Source organism: Haliotis asinina, chromosome 16 (assembly GCF_037392515.1).
Source record: "Haliotis asinina isolate JCU_RB_2024 chromosome 16, JCU_Hal_asi_v2, whole genome shotgun sequence".
Lineage (NCBI taxonomy): Eukaryota > Metazoa > Mollusca > Gastropoda > Lepetellida > Haliotidae > Haliotis > Haliotis asinina.
The window spans coordinates 9955116-9974213 of record NC_090295.1 but is presented as its reverse complement, the minus strand read 5'-3'; the positions used below and the strand labels follow the sequence as shown (position 1 = coordinate 9974213).

The following is a 19098-nucleotide window of genomic DNA, read 5'->3' as shown; positions in this document are numbered from 1 at the left end:
ATCACTCAGAAGTGTTAAGGCTGGTTGGTTGGTTGGTTGGTTGGTTGGTTGGTTTTCGCCACACTCAGGGTCGATCTACGCAGTTGGGATACGATCACGTTAGTCGTCTCTTATTACAAGCACTGGCTGATGAAGATCAGTTCTAACGAGGATCTTCATGTCTGATTGACTACCAGTATACGGTAATTAAGGAATCAGTTTATTTCTTTAAAGAGGAAGAAACAAACATGAATTTACAATTACTGCACATCATGCAAACGCTACATAAACTATACAGGACAGTTCTTAGCCGTTACATACCTGCTGCGGCGCTGTAATTATTTTCCAGGTGTTGTGATGACGAGAGGCACGTTGGAGGAGTGGCTGCCGCCGCTGCTACCGCCCATGGAGTAGGGGATAGGGACGGGGATGCCGTGCCTGCTGTGATGACTTTTGTGACTACCGTGGTGACAACAGCAGCTCGCGTCGGAATGCGTCGCAAGACCAGCTAAAAGGGTACAGTATGTCAGTGAATAGTGTATGGATCAACGATATTTCAGTTAGCTCGATTTCAATTTGTTTTAAAAATGTGATGCTAAGAAATATTCACACATATCTCAGCTTCAACATATGTCATATTTGGGATTTCACTTTCTTAGTAAAGTACAGATTCTAGTACTTTTTTTCGGTTGAGTCCCATCCGGGATTCGAACCCGCACCCTCAGAGTCAGGCACCTAATCGCCAGCACACAAAGTCAGCCGCCTAGCCCGCTCAGCCACCGCGACTTCCACCGCGACTTCCACAACCCAAAAAAGTACTAGAATCTGTACTTTACTAAGAAAGTGAAATCCCAAATATGACATATGTTGCATTTGACCACTTTCTAAATGGCATCGTGTAATCCCAAGCTTCCCTTTGCATTGCTTGGCTTTCTGCTTTATTTTTTCTTACGGTTTTACGTCTCCTTGTAAGTCTTAAATGTCTAAATATCGTATAATTCTTTCGTATTTCTGTTTCAAAACGACGGTGAATATGGTTACTGATTAAAGGCTGTTTCTTTCTTTCTCTTGGGTGCAATGCATCTACTCGACAACATGTGCAGTACTCGACACCCTTAGATCTGGATTTCTATCGGACTTACTGCACAAGACAAACTAGTTATGGTGGTATCGAAAGAAGATGACACGCTCACTACCAACTGTACGTGTCTCAGCTAGTCGTCGCCTCAAACAGTATAAAGTCTGCTTAGAATATTTAGGAATGTATTTAAATCACGTTTGATGTGGTCTGTCCATGTACGTGTAAAAACCTGAAATGAATTATCATCTAACAGCCTAAACACCATCTAAACACAACATCCCCCCAAACTGAACATGGTTTGAATTTAAAGATCGTTAAGGTTGTAAAGGTACGTGTTTTGATGAATGTTGTAGGACAAATAGTGGTTCAGTCATGGAGGTATTCAGTTTTAGAAGCTTTTAGCAATATTCCAGCAATATCACGGGGAACCAGAAATAGGCTTCACACATTGTACCTGTAGGGAATCGAACCTGGGTCTACGACGTGACGAGCGAACGCTTTGACCACTTGGCTACCCGAGCTCCCAATACAGGAAACGCTCATTGTAAATGAACGTATATCCGATAACTAAGGTAGACCCAAAACTGTTTTAGTAAACCAAACGAACTGATTCTACTCACCAAACAGAAGGAGAGCGAGGACGAATATCAGCTTCATTGTGACAGTTGACGTTATGCGGCGAGGTGATCGTCTTGACGTGACGGAGTATACTCTATACGTTAAACATTCAGGTATATATACATAGTGAGCAATGCTTGGTATTGTCGTAATGCACAGTGTCATTTAATTGCTGCACAGTTGCAACCGTTGCATGCTGCGACTACAAGTCGCATCGCATGCAGATTAGTTGGGGAAGCGCACCAATGGTCAGTATTAAGTGTCAAGGCCCTGCGGGGTTTTTTTTAAGAAATAAAGATGAATTAGAAAAGTCCAGCTGATAATCGGAGACTATAACTTTTAAACAATTTCAAACTTTCTTTGATATATGTTTTATATGTGGGTTTGTTTGTTCTTGAAATAATTTATTCCTTCGTTTGTTTGTGTATATGTTATGGATGATTTGTTTTTGTTTGCTTTTCATCTTCAATCCTTAAACTTTATGCACTAAAGCTTTTACTGAGTTGAAAAGAGTTTCCATAACTTTATCACTTGATAACCTGAATTTCAGATTTTCGCTGTGATAACATTAATAATCGTTTAGCAAATAATAATAATAATATATAATCATAATAATAATAATTTTTATCAGAGCAAAATATTACAGCATGTGTTACTGAAATATGCAAATATATTTACTCAACTGTATTAGCGCATATCCAGCTTTAACCAGATTATCACTTTTTCGTCTGTCTTTAAAAAAAACCCTGCTCACCCATCTCAATTACAACTTTATATATTCTGAAACATAACTCATATTTTAGTTTCTCATCGCAGTGCTCAGCTTTCTAATTCATATTTTCCGAAACTTTCATTATTTAGTCCCTTCGAAGACACGTTAGATAAATTTGAAATCAGTAACTATCGTGAAACATCATTCGCGTTAAATTCTGTTTTAAGACGAGGTTAATTACCAAAACAGTTATTTATTTGTTTGTTTGTTTCGGTTATATATGGCCACACATCTATATTTCAGATATATCATGGCGTGCTTGGAATGAAATATTATTGATTAATATTGTTATAATATCCCACTGTGCATATTTAACTGTTCTGTCTTGATATGCTACCCATCTGACTCGAAGGCTCAGTAGAATATGCCAGGTATCACAGGAATATGCTGCTATTACTACAGCATACACGGCTTTTTCTTTATAATTCATACATAAATACAAGCTTTCATATGTTTGCACAATGATTCTTGAAAGGTGGGGAAAGTGTGTTCGTTTGACTTGCCCTTTTGCCATAGCTTGGCATAATGTGCTGGAAAGCTTGGTATTTCCTGGTTCCCATAGTTGAAATTGTCCGGATTTTAGAGCTCTTCACATTCGGAAATACATAAGCTATTCGTTTCCGGGTTATGGTTTTTGACAACATCGACATGTGTTTTGTGTTGTGTTTCCTATAGACAGAATCATTGGATACCCGGGAAAGTGATTGCATTACTTCGATTTTTGAAGCTCTGCTAAAGTTGAAGAACTATGTCTTACTTTCAGTGGCCTGCTCAACAATGACTCTAAATCCAACTATTCCGTAGAAGTCGTCTGCTTAGCAGTGTCTTGAGTTGAGAAGTATTTCATCATAAACCTGTTTGGTTTTCTCCTGAGACAATAATGAGGCACAACATATGGTAACATATTTTCTGCATCGTAAACAACGAGTACTGTTTTCAACTAATTATGCATTTATTCCCAGTCGAACAGACAGCTGGTTAAAACAGTCGCGTACCAAAATCATGGTCAATAATTCCTCGAAAGAAAAGCAAATATATTCAGCAACGACTATGACACTGAAGATTCCAATTAATTATGATCTGTTATTGACCATTTTAAAAGAAACAACGACTATGACAGAAATGGAATATTGGCACTGAAGATTCCAATTAATTATGATCTGTTATTGACCATTTTAAAAGAAACAACGACTATGACAGAAATGGAATATTGGCACTGAAGATTCCAATTAATTATGATCTGTTATTGACCATTTTAAAAGAAACAACGACTATGACAGAAATGGAATATTGGCACTGAAGATTCCAATTAATTATGATCTGTTATTGACCATTTTAAAAGAAACAACGACTATGACAGAAATGGAATATTGGCACTGAAGATTCCAATTAATTATGATCTGTTATTGACCATTTTAAAAGAAACAACGACTATGACAGAAATGGAATATTGGCACTGAAGATTCCAATTAATTATGATCTGTTATTGACCATTTTAAAAGAAACAACGACTATGACAGAAATGGAATATTGGCACTGAAGATTCCAATTAATTATGATCTGTTATTGACCATTTTAAAAGAAACAACGACTATGACAGAAATGGAATATTGGCACTGAAGATTCCAATTAATTATGATCTGTTATTGACCATTTTAAAAGAAACAACGACTATGACAGAAATGGAATATTGGCACTGAAGATTCCAATTAATTATGATCTGTTATTGACCATTTTAAAAGAAACAACGACTATGACAGAAATGGAATATTGGCACTGAAGATTCCAATTAATTATGATCTGTTATTGACCATTTTAAAAGAAACAACGACTATGACAGAAATGGAATATTGGCACTGAAGATTCCAATTAATTATGATCTGTTATTGACCATTTTAAAAGAAACAACGACTATGACAGAAATGGAATATTGGCACTGAAGATTCCAATTAATTATGATCTGTTATTGACCATTTTAAAAGAAACAACGACTATGACAGAAATGGAATATTGGCACTGAAGATTCCAATTAATTATGATCTGTTATTGACCATTTTAAAAGAAACAACGACTATGACAGAAATGGAATATTGGCACTGAAGATTCCAATTAATTCTGATCTGTTATTGACCATTTTAAAAGATTGGTTTTGTCATATGTCTCGTATGATGAATCCACTTTTCACAAGGGTCCTAGTCAAAATTTCTACGTCAAAATGGCCGTAAAATAGCATAAATAACACACAGTCTCATGCCAGGTTTTCTGGACGGCCTTTGTACACACGACTCCAACCCTCATGTCCCCTATTGTTACAAGCTACTAATTACTACCTCTAGCCCCTTGTCTGGCTGTTGTGTTAGCTGTACTCACTCCCCTGTAGCTTGAGTAACTGCTACTATTAATAAACTGGTACGCTTCTTAGGTTAGGTTTTGGCAGTGAGTAGGTACTACCGATACTTTTGGAGATAATAGAAAATCACAGCTCTGTGATCTTTATTGCACTGTAGATGGCCACTGTTGCTAATAATTGACAAAACAAATATGACAATTCCATATTTATTAGCATTCACAAATGAATTACTTCAGATGTTGCAACATAGTAGAAGATAGAGTCAGATCAGTTGCTTTTATGCGACATACATAGTGTCCATTATATGTCAAATGGCACACAGGTATGAATCAAGATTTCTTTCACATAACATGTACTCTAGTCCAAGGCGTTTAATCTTGTTATCTCTGTCTACATATTTCTTCCTGCGTTTGGGAGCAGACTGTCCACACTTCATTTGCAAAATCTGTACTTGTCTGGATGCTTCCTCATGTATAAATAAGGAGGCCTCCTCAAATATCTTGGGGTGTGTCTTACTGACCTTCTTCTTAAGACACATGTGGTACCCTTCCACAAGGTTATTGGTTCTAGGACCGACATATTCAAAGAAGTTCCATGTGTCCAGTGGATATTGTCCATTCATCCAGGAGGACTTTAAGTGCTTGTGGAACTCCACAACACTGTCAACAGATGGAGCCTGTTTTACAGTGTGTGAAACTGGGATAAAGGGAAGGGATAAAATCATCCTGAACCACTGACTGTAGAATCTGCTGCGTAGTCTGTAGCTAATTTTACTTCTGTCACTTTCTATACAAGCACTGTGCATAATGAAAATAACACCCCATAATCACAACATCTTTCCCTACACCTCTAAATACAGAAAACCTGTGAAGGTCCCTGGGTAGAATAGGCCTTCAGCAACCCATGATTGCCATAAAAGGTGACTTGCTGACTTGGTTGACACATGTCATCGGTACCCAATTGCGCAGATTGATGCTCATGTTGTTGATCACTGGATTGTCTGGTCCATACTCGATTATTTACAGACCGTCGCCATATAGCTGGAATACTGCCAAGTGTGACGTAAAACTAAACTCACTCACTCACTCACTAAACACAGAAACACATCCTTTCATCAAACTAAGTTCAAAGTCCTGCATCACATGGGATGGACTCAAGTGGTAGCCTACAGCTGAAGCTTTGTCCAACAGTATGTTGTAGAATCTCATTTAGGTTTCAGCAGTTTTGTTCAGCAGGAAACCAAACACAAGTCGTACCAACACCCCAAGAACAAATTCATGAATAGTCCCCTCCCAACTGACTACCAGCAATTAACTGCTGCATAGTTAAAACAACAGCCTTTTTCTCCTGCCTCCTCTCCCTAGTTTAAGCAACACCCTCCAGTTGATTAATGAAACAGGTACAGGGGAGTGAGTACAGCTAACAGAACAGTCAGATGATGGGCAAGAGGTACTAATTAGTGGCTTGTAACAATAGTGGGGCTAGAGGGATGTGGGGTGTGGTGGGGGAGACTAGGGATCCCATGCCCTTCACACACTTAAAGGAGCACTGATGCGGAGCAATTTCTGTGGACTGGTGGTTTCTTTTGTTATTGTTTTTCTGCCAGGAGTACCCCGATGATATCCCAGAATTTGTGACTGGTTTGTGATTTCTGCTGCGCCTCCCATATGCGCAACTGATAGTTTATGTGTAGACTGATCAACAAAGATGAAGTCATTTTACTTTGTTATTATGAAAAAAATCAAACAGCTTGAAGTTTACTCATCTGCCAGTGATATAAAAAAAAAACATGTTAGGACTGAAAAATAACAAAGTCAGTGTAGGTCTTTATATTTTGTCTTATAAACCTAATTAGTTCCTTGTCATATTTGTATGCATTTTGAAAGTAAATTAAAAAAAACCCACATGTTCTGCTTATACTTACAGTGAATTTCTATCATGATTTTAATATCTAAGCATTGTATAGATTGCCAACGTGAATCATATTTCACACACACCCTATTCGCGACCTAGGGCATGTTTTCTGTAATACAGATTCTGCTGAATGCTACAAGAAATAAATTAAAACAAAATGCAAATATTAAATCTAAGATGGACGAAAGTGATAGCAACAATGTCAGGCTATTACCTCGTTCAGGAATGTATCCATCAGTATCCACATAAAAGAAAGATATTCCATTCATCTATGTCTTGTGTCTTTCAACAGTCTAATATGCGAAAAAGTGACACATCGTTTGAGAAATTTTCACACTGATGTATACATCTCACTAGTCACCCAGGACAGCACACATGGCAAGTAACTGTGTGATGTCCACCATTAGTTAGCCAATAATGAGCAACAATCAATCAATCAAGGCAGTGGCGGTTAATTCTTTGTAGGATGGATGTTGTTTTTACACTCATACTTTACGACAGGGTGTATTCAGTATAGATTACGTAAATCTACCCTCATAAACACTGCCTTTTTGACAAATCGGTTAATCCTTTGATCGATGTTTTTTTTTGTAACTCAGCTGATAAATCCTCTTGCATCACTTACATGCACATGTTACATAGCATGCAATTACATTTGCCACTACAGACCTTAATTTATAACGTTGAGTATTTACTCCAGACAGGAGAAATGCCAAAGGGGAACCTATGTCGAGTAATTTTAGTGGTGTTACCACTATTTATACCTGTTATAAATTCATTAACTGACCATCAAGTGAATGATGACAAGTAACGTGTAGGTTTATACCATCAAACACGAGTTACAGCAAGTAAGATGTAATCTCTGTGTCACATGCAGCCTGAAAACACTTTTGGATTGAAACTGTTTTGAGGATGCCAACGGAACTTCATTGTTACATAAGAAAGGCACATAGGTATTTGCTGTGTACTTGGGTCAATGGGTATAATCATGATTTTTTTACGTAAGAAAATTTTCAAATTTCTTTACCAATGGCAAAGCCATTGTTATTAGTTTATGAATTCAGATAAATCAACTGTGTGTTTTCTATTATCACAGATAATAAACCGGGGTCGTAGCTACCAAAATTTACGTATGATGTCTGCTATGACAGCTGGGCCAACCCTCAAAACTATATAAATATAAAACTTTGCAATCTCTCAGACTTATATGAAACAAATGGCTTGCTACGTGTATGTAGACATCATATTTTCACATGACATGATTAAATATCGAGGTAAAAAACACAGAAATGTTACCAAATTGGATCAGTCACGATGCCATCCAGGCATCAGAAAACAACTACACTGCTGGGATATTTTGTTAAAGTCAGATAATGAATACCATGGATATTTTTGAAAAACGGCATATGATGGGCATCAGGCCTCCTGACTTTTTAGGATGAAGAAATTCTGCTAAAGTGGACAGGAGCCCAGCCCCTTTGTCCGTCACGGTCGAGGGAGCAGGTGCTGACCAATTTGCTGCTTGGTTTCGTAATTAGACTTGGCAAGAAACATTATTTGCTCCGCATCAGTGCCCCTTTAACAGCCATGTTAGAGGGAACTAATATCCTGTAAATTCTTTCCAGGATTATATAGAAAAGTATCACAAATGTATTTGTCATGTCTTGAAAACACTACCCAGTTATTGAAGGGTCTTGAAATAAAATGTTTTAATTAAGAAAACATTGCTACAGAAATGAAACAACTGAAAGAATTGCATAAGAAAATCTACTCTCTTCAGAAAATGTAGGGGAACTGTACTTTCAATGTACAATTGTCGAAATAGGGAGATATATGGGATTGAATCAATCAATGCTGATACAGTAATAATGGATGTTTTAAAAATGCATCACCACATGGATTTCATTCAAAGCAAAGCTGTTTGTTCAGTTATCCCCCTTGTTAGGTGACTGGAGTATGACATGAAAATTTCAGGTTTACAATTTTCAGTCTGTAGTGTGTGATTTGACGCTAAATACCCTGACCATGCACAGATTCAAGAAAATTATCGAAAAAAATGGTCTACAGTGATTTATTGACCTGCCTGAAAAACGTCAAGATTCATAATGACACCCCATGCACGTGTAGGAGGCTCTCACATGTACGTACTTCCCATGCATTCCAATGCTGCATACACAAGATGAATGTCATTGTAACGTTCTTCAGTGGGTTTTCTTCCTACCAGACTTCAAAGTTCAGGTTCTCCTACTTTCTTTTAAGAGTATATCTTAAAGGGGTACTAATGCGGAGCAATTTCCGTGGACTGGTGTATACTTTTGTTATTGTTTTTCTCCCGTGAGTACCCGGATGATATCCCAGAATTCGTGACTGGTTCGTGACCTCTGCTGCGAAGTCCGTAGGCGCAACTGATAGTTTAATTATAGACAGATCAACTGAGGTGAAGTCATTTGTACTTCATTACAAATATGAACAGTGAACAGTCATACAGCAATTACTGTGTCAAAAGTGTTTCACACAACTCATGCATCAACTCATCATGCCATTTAGGAAGTGGTCAAAGGTAACATGTAACGTCATTAAGTGGCATTTAGAAGCTGGTAAGAAAAATTTATGGATGACTACACCACAATAAACATGAAGAAGTTGTTTATCCATAAAAAGGTATTCCACTTCAAAGGTAACATTTGGTACCTAAATCAGGGTGTGTGGATTCAAATCCATGATGGAGTCAACCCAACAAATACTAGAATCTGTTCCTTACTGAGAATGTGTAAATTCCAAATAAAACATTAACTCAACCATGGTGAACATGGAAAAGGTCAACAATGTCTTATAGGTGGACAAATGTTTGCTTGTATTTCAGGTTAAACTTTTATCAATGTCTGTGAAGTCCAAAGTCAGTTATCTAGGAAAACTTTGATATCATTTCAGCATGGTGTCCGACTTCTTTTACCCAAACATGGGGGGAGTGGAGAGTCACATATACCAGCTGTCTCACTGCCTCCTGGAACGTGGTCACAAAGTTATTGTCATCACCCATCTCTATGGCAACAGACGAGGTGTCAGGTATCTTGCAAATGGTTTGAAGGTAAGTTTGATGATCAGATATTTATGAATCATCAATGATCATTTCAACACCATCATACTGTGTTTGGTTAATATTAAAGGACATTGGTTGGTGAATGTGTCCTTACTATGATTTTTGGTTTACCTTATTGCAGTAAAACATGAATGTAATTATAAACAAGGGGCATGAGAAATCAGATTATGCTATGCTAATTGCTATGGTATGCTATTCTATACTATTCTGTAGGTTATAGCCCCAAATTTGAGAAAATTAGACCAAAAATGCTGTCGCAGTTCCGGTACTTTTTGTCATACATTCTGGTTCAGTGATGTCGCAGTCCCAGTACTTTGTGGAGTCAAATGCACTGTTACCGCACTCATCACAGAAAATTATATGAAGGAAGTTAGGGAATGATACAACAAAAGACACAAGAAAACAAAACTCAGATAAGCTGTGTTATTTATTTTAAATAATTTTAATGTTAATGATACCTCAATGTTCACTCAATTTTTTTATTGTTTATAATCCTCTTTGGGGCTGCGATGTTTCATTGCTAACACCACTAATGTTCACATTGTTCACCACTGCGATGTCCCAATTTCGCAATCTTTACTCCAAATGCAGCAGATCAGACACAGAGTCGGTGTACTGCAGCACAACCTGTTGTTGCAAAGATCCTCCTTCAAACTTCGAATTCTGTTGTACATTTGTCTGTACTTCTTCTTCTTGGCTGGTTCCTTCCAGTGCTGTTCTAGGCGGAGAATGTTGATTGTTCCCTCTCAAATAGATGGACGACCTCATCAATGTTAGGATGGCACTCTCTCACAAGCTTGTTTAGTTTGGAATTCCAGCCCTTGACGTTGTTGTTTGTTTGGTGATGTGCCGTCTCAAACGGGTTCCAAACTGCTGGCAGGAACTGGGTGCCCCTTCCACCCAGATAGTTGTGATGTAATTCATGAATGCTGCTACCTAATACAAATTCAGCATTTATAAGTTACAAAACTTATAATTACAAATTACAAAAAGTTGTATTTAGGAAAAGTAATACATGTAGATTACATGATGCATGCTTACCTATGGACCCTCTGGACTGTTGGCAATGGGGCCCAGCCATACATCTTCCATCTGGTCTCAGGGCAGAGCAGCATTCTCATGAGTATGTTGTATGCCGAGGGCAGCTGGAAGAACGCCATCCCTGGTGGTAACGCCGGCTGCTCACCCGGGAACAGCACAACTCCAATATCTTGTGTCATTTCTTGTTTTCCTACATCTGAATGGAAATCCGTGGTAAAATAAATGTTGTCCTCCTCTAAGTGTCATAACCAAGGTAGCTCAAATCTGTGCATTTGCCATGTTGATAATGAACATGTGCATTTCAGTGAACATATGTACGAGATGTTAACATTTTGAGTAAAGGATTTTCTCAATTAATACCTATTTCCTACTCCGAGTTATGAAAACGTATACCTGAGACGATTACATATTGAGTAAAAGGGTTTATTAATTACCCATTACATTACATTTGGAGTAAAGGATTATTTACTCCCTATCTCCTACTCTTTTTATTCGATAGTGTCGGATTACAGTAACGATTTGTTGTTTTATCAATTAACAAATGTCCCAGTCCCAGGTCTTTGGATCTCACGTACTCCCGGTAAAATTCCAAATTTCGCGCTCCCGGGCTAACACCATTCTGTGATGTCATGCAGGGCTCCAGACAATTTTTCAACATTAGGAGTACATACTCCTTATTTTTCAATATAGGAGTACTGGGAAACTTTAAGAGTACTATACTGAAGTACTGAATGCAATTCATGGGGTGTGACTACAACAAGACAAACAAGTGATACTTGTAAGCAACTCAGTTATTATATCGAGACACAGTCTTGTTTCTGAAAGAAACTTGTTATTTGTTTCTGTGCCACCATGTTCACACATGCACAATTTTGACCAACCAAATTTAACCAACGTAACTGGGATTCCTAAAACTCAAGGGAAACCCCAATGTGTCACTTTCACGTAAATTCAATGATGGGAAACTGTTAAGTTTTAGATAGATACCTCTGTAAATGATTCTAACTCTGTACACCATTGCCGTGGCGCATATCTGCTACGTTTTCTAAAACAATTCCTATATTATGATGCCTCTTGTTGTCCATACATATGGCAATATGGTGGTTATCTGGAGCCCTAGTCATGATTATGTCATGTCTGTTATTTTATCTTAGTATTTGGTATTTACTTTTTCATTAGAAAATGTCACCCATCGTGGATAAAACAAAACACTTACTAACCATGACCACTTAGCCCAATCAAAGGTAAGATTAATGTGAAGCTAGTTTAACAGGACTGGCTTGACACCTCTAATTATGTAGATTCGCTGATAACTGCGTGTGTTGATCAGACTTCTTTTGATCAGCATGTCCATACAATATGTCCGGATCCAGTATCAGATCACTCTATACAATATTTCGCTGTGGAGCAGTTATTTTACAGTTACACCTACATTTCATAAGATCTAAAATTGTTGCCAAACAATTGTAACAATGCTAAAATTAAGTTCACTATTTATATCCTTCTCACTCCTTTTTTGTTTCACCTGAATGAATACTCAGGGTGATGGATCTCATATTTATTCCTTATTATTTGCTTCTGTTTATGCTGAAGGTTATGTATCAAATATCATGTTTTAATCACATGCTTTGGAGATTAGTGGGGATGACTGTATATTTTTTCCCATGTCTGTAGCAGCCCTCACTGTTGCAGCAATGCTGTGTCAGTAGTAAAATAACTTTTAAGTTTTGATAACAAAGTTAATCATTGTAAGAAAATGAATGCAGTATTGCTGACAATTTCAAAGTCTGCTATTTTCACTCATGTTACTACTCGAACAGACAGGAATTAAGGCAAATCTGAAGTTGTCATAAAACTTGCTAACCAACACAGAGGTTGGGTTAGAATTTGCCTAACTGTTGTTGTTTTGTGTAACTGTTGCAGTTGTTATGTATTCTATTGACATAACTGTTATTTTTACGTTCCTGTCTATAGTGTCCAGTTAACATAAATTTTCAGTGATGTTATTAGTCAATATAACTAATCAAAATATTTGAATGTTAATTTTGTCATATTCTGGATCAGTAGGCCGGATCATATATCATGGCATTGAACAGTATTTAGCACACTCAATCAAGCAAAACCATTGCGGATCCAAGAGGATCATCTCTCTTTTCTTCCCCCACCTTCCTTCTTTTCCCTCTCGACCCGTGAAGGTCCCGGGGTAGAATACGCCTTCAGCAACCCATGCTTGCCATAAAAGACGACTATGCTTGTCGTAAGAGGCGACTAACGGGATCGGGTGGTCAGGCTTGCTGACTTGGTTGACACATGTCATCCGTTCCCAATTGCGGAGATCGATGCTCATGTTGTTGGTCACTGGATTGTCTGGTCCAGACTCGATTATTTACAGACCGCCACCATATAGCTGTAATATTGCTGAGTGTGGCGTAAAACTAAACTCACTCATTCACTTTTTCCTGTCGCCTATGATAACTGTTAGTCCCCCTAAGCTGGGTGATCAAGAACACCCCATGCTAATATGTGGCAAACAAACTTTTTCAGTACATCAATATTCCAATACAACATGACCACTATGTTACACACCTGAAGATTAGAATCTGTGAATCATTCCTAACTGTTATTCTTCATTATAATTACAGGTGTACTACTTGCCGTTTCCTCCTTTCTACAACCAGTGCATACTGCCCACAATCTACACCACCTTCCCCCTGCTGAGGAATATATTCATAAGAGAAAAGATTTCAATAGTTCATGGACATTCCGTAAGTATCACTGTACAGCAGAGTCTGTACAACATTCCTGCTTGACAACGGTGCTAGAATCTGTACCGAAATGTCGCTTTAACATAATAAAGAAGTTGTTATCCAAAACATTTGTCAACCTTGTACTCCCCAACTTCTAGAATGCCACTCAAAGAAGTTACAAAGGAGTCTGTCATTTTTAATACCAAGTTGGCATTATCAACTGATGTCACTCTAGCGCCTGTTTGTTTCCAGTGTTTCCTGTTTGTTTTCTGTCTGCTCATGTTAGGGTATAACAAAATATTGAAAATTAATGAAAGTTGCATTTCAGTTTCATTTCCATAATACTTTTAATTATTTTGATAGACCACACTTTGTTATTTTGACTGTGTTAAGGTTGTTATCTCATTCCCATCAATGGCACTTTTTGAGATGCTGAAATGTCACATTACAAATTTTCATAGTTATCTCCCTTCATTTTGAGAACACTATGTCCCATGTTGTGTTAAATATTTTAGTTAACTGTAATTATTACTCGATGCAAATATTTGATGTGTGAAATATTTTTTAGTTCATTTGTCATTCAAATATTAATGCTGTCTTCACTTATGTTAATATTTATTGTAAGTCAGATCTTCTCAACATTTCAGTTAACAAACATTAAAGAAATTATGGGGCTTCTTGTCTTGTATTTTTTCAGTGTACTATCATGAAAAGATAATTCATACCAAAATTCATTATTAATTGTAACCAGTACAAGCAATACATTAGCACTCAAATATTAGGAAAAGATGAATACAGAATATTAGTTTCATCATGTATCTGTAATAGGTTAAACAAGACTCCTGTCAAAAGTAGTAAAACTTATCTCACAGACATTCTACTGAAAAAGGTATAAGTTATGACCACACAATTTCACAGAGTTAAAATCCTAGCCTGAGGTAATCAGAACTCCACTGTAAGACAAACCACTCACTAAAACAAGGGTTATGTCTAGACAGGTTAATAAACTGCTTTGATGAGGTAGACATGCTACGCCTACAGTAAAATAACATTACGGAAACACCAGTTAAGGGTCGTTAAAGATCCAGCCCAGAGTAAGCAATCAAGTATCCAGTAAATGTGCCAACAAGATTAATGCCACTTAGAACAGGATTATAAGATTAAGTACTCCCCCTGCCTGGTCATTGAAGTTGTTCTGGTAGGACACACCCCATTTTGTTTATCCTGCATTTAATTGGCTTCTGTAGGTTACACCCATCATAATCTTTGTATTGTTTCAATTGTAGTTAAATAGTCTCCAACTCCATTTGTTCATCAGTAGGGTAGTCCTCAGCCCAGAGGGTTGTACTGACTCTCTGTGGCCACCCTTGTTATTCTATCTCTTGTAAATAAAATTGTAATTAGCTTCTTGTGACTTCGGACTCTTTGCTGAGTTAATTCCCCCAAGCAAACCAGCAGGCCAGTTAGATAAGGGATTTTGCTGGTACCCTCACTTGGACCAGAGACCCATATCATAACAGTACTACTGAATGTGTCATGCTTATAATCAAACTTAACTAAACCTGTGTAAATTTATCTTTAATGTGAAAAACTAGTGAAATACATAGAGATTTGAAATTATGACTTAGCAGTTCTGTGAATTGCCTCCCCTTTGACTGTCGGTTGTCAGAGAATGTGTGCCTGACTCATAAATATTCTGTGTATTTTGTTTGTTTTTTGTAATTTCTTTTATTTTTTTTTAAATGAAATTGGTTGGTTTCCAAAGTAAAACTAAACTGACATTAAACTTCCTTTTTATATATTTTTATATGAAAGAGGATTGTTGGACAATTTTCATAAGCAAAAGGAAAATTTTTTCAAAATTTTTCAGTTTGACATATATTTGTTAAATGCATCAGGAAGTGCATCATTATAGTTAGAAATTACATGAGGACATTTTATGATGACAATAACTATTTTTGAGTAAGTGTAATACTGTTCAAAATTCACACAATTCATATAGGGACCATTCATAATAATGATTTAAGGCAGGATCACCCATTTTGTTCTGACTCATCTGAGGAGGTATAGTCCAGATGCATTTGGCTCAAAAGTGGACTGATGAATTGCAGCTTAGCTCTAGGGGGAGGGTCATTCAAACTGTATATGCTTTTCCATAAAAATCATTATCAAGTGACTATGATTGTATACCTTATAATACAATTGTACTATCGGCCATGTGGCCTAAAATATGGAATAAAGTTGAGGGTGATTGATTTAGTTGATGGTGATTATCACCCCACCACCCCACCCACGGCATAAATTATCAACAATCCCTTTGCACTATAAATATAACTTTTTGTTCACTTTTAGAGTCAGAAGAAATATACATCAGACATAAAAAAGTATCATAACAGAGTAATCATCACATCATGTCGATGGCTGTGTCTCTAAAATGTCTCATATATTGTTGTTGCAGGCATTCTCCACCTTAGCTCATGAAGCCATGCTCCATGCACGTACATTGGGGCTGAAGGCTGTGTTCACAGACCACTCACTGTTTGGCTTCGCAGATGCCAGCTCAATTCTCACAAACAAAGTGCTCAAGTTTTCCCTAGCTGATTGCAGTCATGTGATATGTGTCTCACATACCAGGTAGGTATTGCTGGTATTTGACAAAACTCGCTTAGTAATGAAACTATGTATCATTGTACCCTGACTGTGTATCATCACATCTTGGTTGTGTATCACCTTACTCTGACTTAGGATCATGTGTGGTCATTGAATAAAGCTCAGGTCTCAAGTCAGTTGAAGCTAAGCAGCAATGAACATGGAGAGTCCTTGGATGGTTGAAGTCATGTTTGGCAACTTGACGCCTAGTGGGGATTTCAAGGACTTCTGTCCTACTCCACAATGATGCACACATCACACATGTGGTCTCACCTTAGACAAGTTACAAAACTGCCTTTCTTCACCCAACAGAATCTGTACAACTGGTTTGATAAGTCATGTGACTATCAACCTTCTAGCAGGCAGCTTGGGTTATCAGGGGTGATAATGCCCTTCATGTTGAATGCATTTAGTCCATAGTGGAATTCAACGCCTGCATTTGGCCTCGTTATTATTATCATTGTACAGCGACTGTGCATCATTGTAGTTTCATGGTATGGATTGCTGTGAAAACAAAACACCAGTTGTTGCTTTGTATGACCTAGTTATTATCTCCCTTGATCTGTGATTCTATAAGCTTCCCTGCCAATATGTAATTCAAATGGGAGGAATATGCTTGTCTGAATCAATTCTCCCTGCAAAGCACTTGCACACTCTGATGTTGTGTTGATGCACATTTTCTGTAAGATGAGCCCTTGTTTCAGTAAGGAGAACACAGTGTTGAGAGCGCGGATCAACCCAGAACTTGTGTCAGTCATACCTAACGCTGTTGATGCTACCATGTTTCAACCTGACCCAACCAAGAGGACTCCAGATAAAAGTAAATACTCTGTTGCCATAGTTACCAGTGGCTGCACCTTTATGGACAGCCATATGACTTCTAATTTTATGTTTACTTGGGTTGAGAAAACACACATTCTTTTTTTTGCAGTAGGTTTTTGGAAAATGGCATGGGAACTTGATCTACTCAGTGTCTTAAATTGCCACTTTTGACAAGCATGAGTTGCATTTCTGTGAGGAAAGCACTAAGTAATGCTGGTATAATACATTTTACAACTTTGTTGAAACTCACAAGCACTGATATGACGATGACAGCATAATGAGGACTAGGGATGAAATTAGCTGGCTAACACAACTGGTCTCGGGAAGTCAGACAGGCTGTATTTCATACACTGATGTATCCCCTTTCAAAATCTGGCATGATTTTCATATTGGTATATGTTACCATAAAATAGCATATGTTATGCACAATTATTTTTTCCCCACAACATCAGCTTTGTGCCAGGTAAAATTAATACATTATTGAGCAAATAGACTTTTTAACTTTCTCTTGTTGTTTGAGCCTGGCTTGAGCAGACCACACTACTGGTATGTGAAGTGTAGGTTGTTATGGTCAGTGTCCTGTGTTGCAGTCACGGTGTTGGTGGTCAGTCGACTGGTGTACAGGAAAGGCATGGACTTTCTGGTGGACATCATCCCACAGATCACATCCAGGCATCCTGATGTGCAGTTCATCATAGGTCAGAGTTGATTATTATAGTAATAAACATTCGTATGTTTACACTGAATAGTCAGCCCACATGTAACAGTACTAAATGAGGTTGTATTATGTCCAGCTGTCCATTCATCTGTCTGTGAACTGCATTCTGATCATGTGTTAAATACACTACAGGAAGAGCTGCATTCTGATCATGAGTTAAATACACTACAGGAAGAGCTGCATTCTGATCATGAGTTAAATACACTACAGGAAGAGCTGCATTCTGATCATGATTTAAATACACTACAGGAAGAGCTGCATTCTGATCATGAGTTAAATACACTACAGGAAGAGCTGCATTCTGATCATGAATTAAATACACTACAGGAAGAGCTGCATTCTGATCATGTGTTAAATACACTACAGGAAGAGCTGCATTCTGATCATGAGTTAAATACACTACAGGAAGAGCTGCATTCTGATCATGAGTTAAATACACTACAGGAAGAGCTGCATTCTGATCATGAGTTAAATACACTACAGGAAGAGCTGCATTCTGATCATGTGTTAAATACACTACAGGAAGAGCTGCATTCTGATCATGTGTTAAATACACTACAGGAAGAGCTGCATTCTGATCATGAGTTAAATGGTTCGTTTGAACTGCATTCAAATCAGTGTTTGTTTCAGGAGAACCACATTCTGATTATATGCTAAATGTTTCAGGGAGTAAAGTATCCTGATTGTTGAATGTTTCAGGGGGAGATGGACCAAAGCGTGTTGTTCTGGAGGAAGTGAGAGAGCAGTATGAGCTTCATGACCGCGTTTTTCTTCTCGGATCACTCAAACACGACCAAGTTCGGGACGTAAGCTCCGACTGTTTTCTCATTTAAAACAGTTTTGATGGTGCAGATACAGTAATTTCAGCTAACTTGTTTAGTTTTCCTTCAGTCATGATAAATTATCAAACAAGCTTAAGTGTATCATAAACATTGATATTTAACCAGAACATAGTTTCCAGTCTTAATTTCATTGACATATTAATCACTTTTAACAAACAATTTTTTGTTTAGGTACTTATTCAGGGAGATATATTGCTGAATACCTCCCTGACCGAAGCTTTCTGTATTGCAATAGTGGAGGCAGCATGTTGTGGGTGAGTCTAAAATCGTATGTTTGTATAGCTTCCGTCTGTCTGATAACTTAATTTCTCTAATTTGACTTGAAGGATGTTTTGTTTTTCCAGTTTATTAAGCAAAGATTTTATTCAAAATTTATAAGTTTAAAATAAACTGACGGAAAAAGATAAGGGATCACGGAAAAAGATAAGGGATCACATGAGAACACTGGTGTTCCCTTATTTTTTT

General features: G+C 37.5%; 1 protein-coding gene across 2 annotated transcripts in view; it reads left to right on the top strand.

Moving 5' to 3' along the window:
* Positions 1-3043: 3043 nt before the first annotated feature.
* The window catches only part of LOC137268294 (phosphatidylinositol N-acetylglucosaminyltransferase subunit A-like), a 33917-nt gene continuing 17862 nt past the window's right edge, over positions 3044-19098 (top strand). The window contains exons 1-8 of one of the 2 annotated variants that reach the window (XM_067802843.1): positions 3044-3347; positions 9646-9802; positions 13498-13620; positions 16061-16236; positions 16956-17071; positions 17664-17771; positions 18491-18597; positions 18805-18887. In XM_067802843.1, the coding sequence (XP_067658944.1) occupies positions 3331-3347; positions 9646-9802; positions 13498-13620; positions 16061-16236; positions 16956-17071; positions 17664-17771; positions 18491-18597; positions 18805-18887 (887 nt within the window). In that variant the 5' untranslated portion in view covers positions 3044-3330. The remainder of the gene's footprint in view (positions 3348-9645; positions 9803-13497; positions 13621-16060; positions 16237-16955; positions 17072-17663; positions 17772-18490; positions 18598-18804; positions 18888-19098) is intronic. The other variant, XM_067802844.1, reaches the window with a different exon arrangement.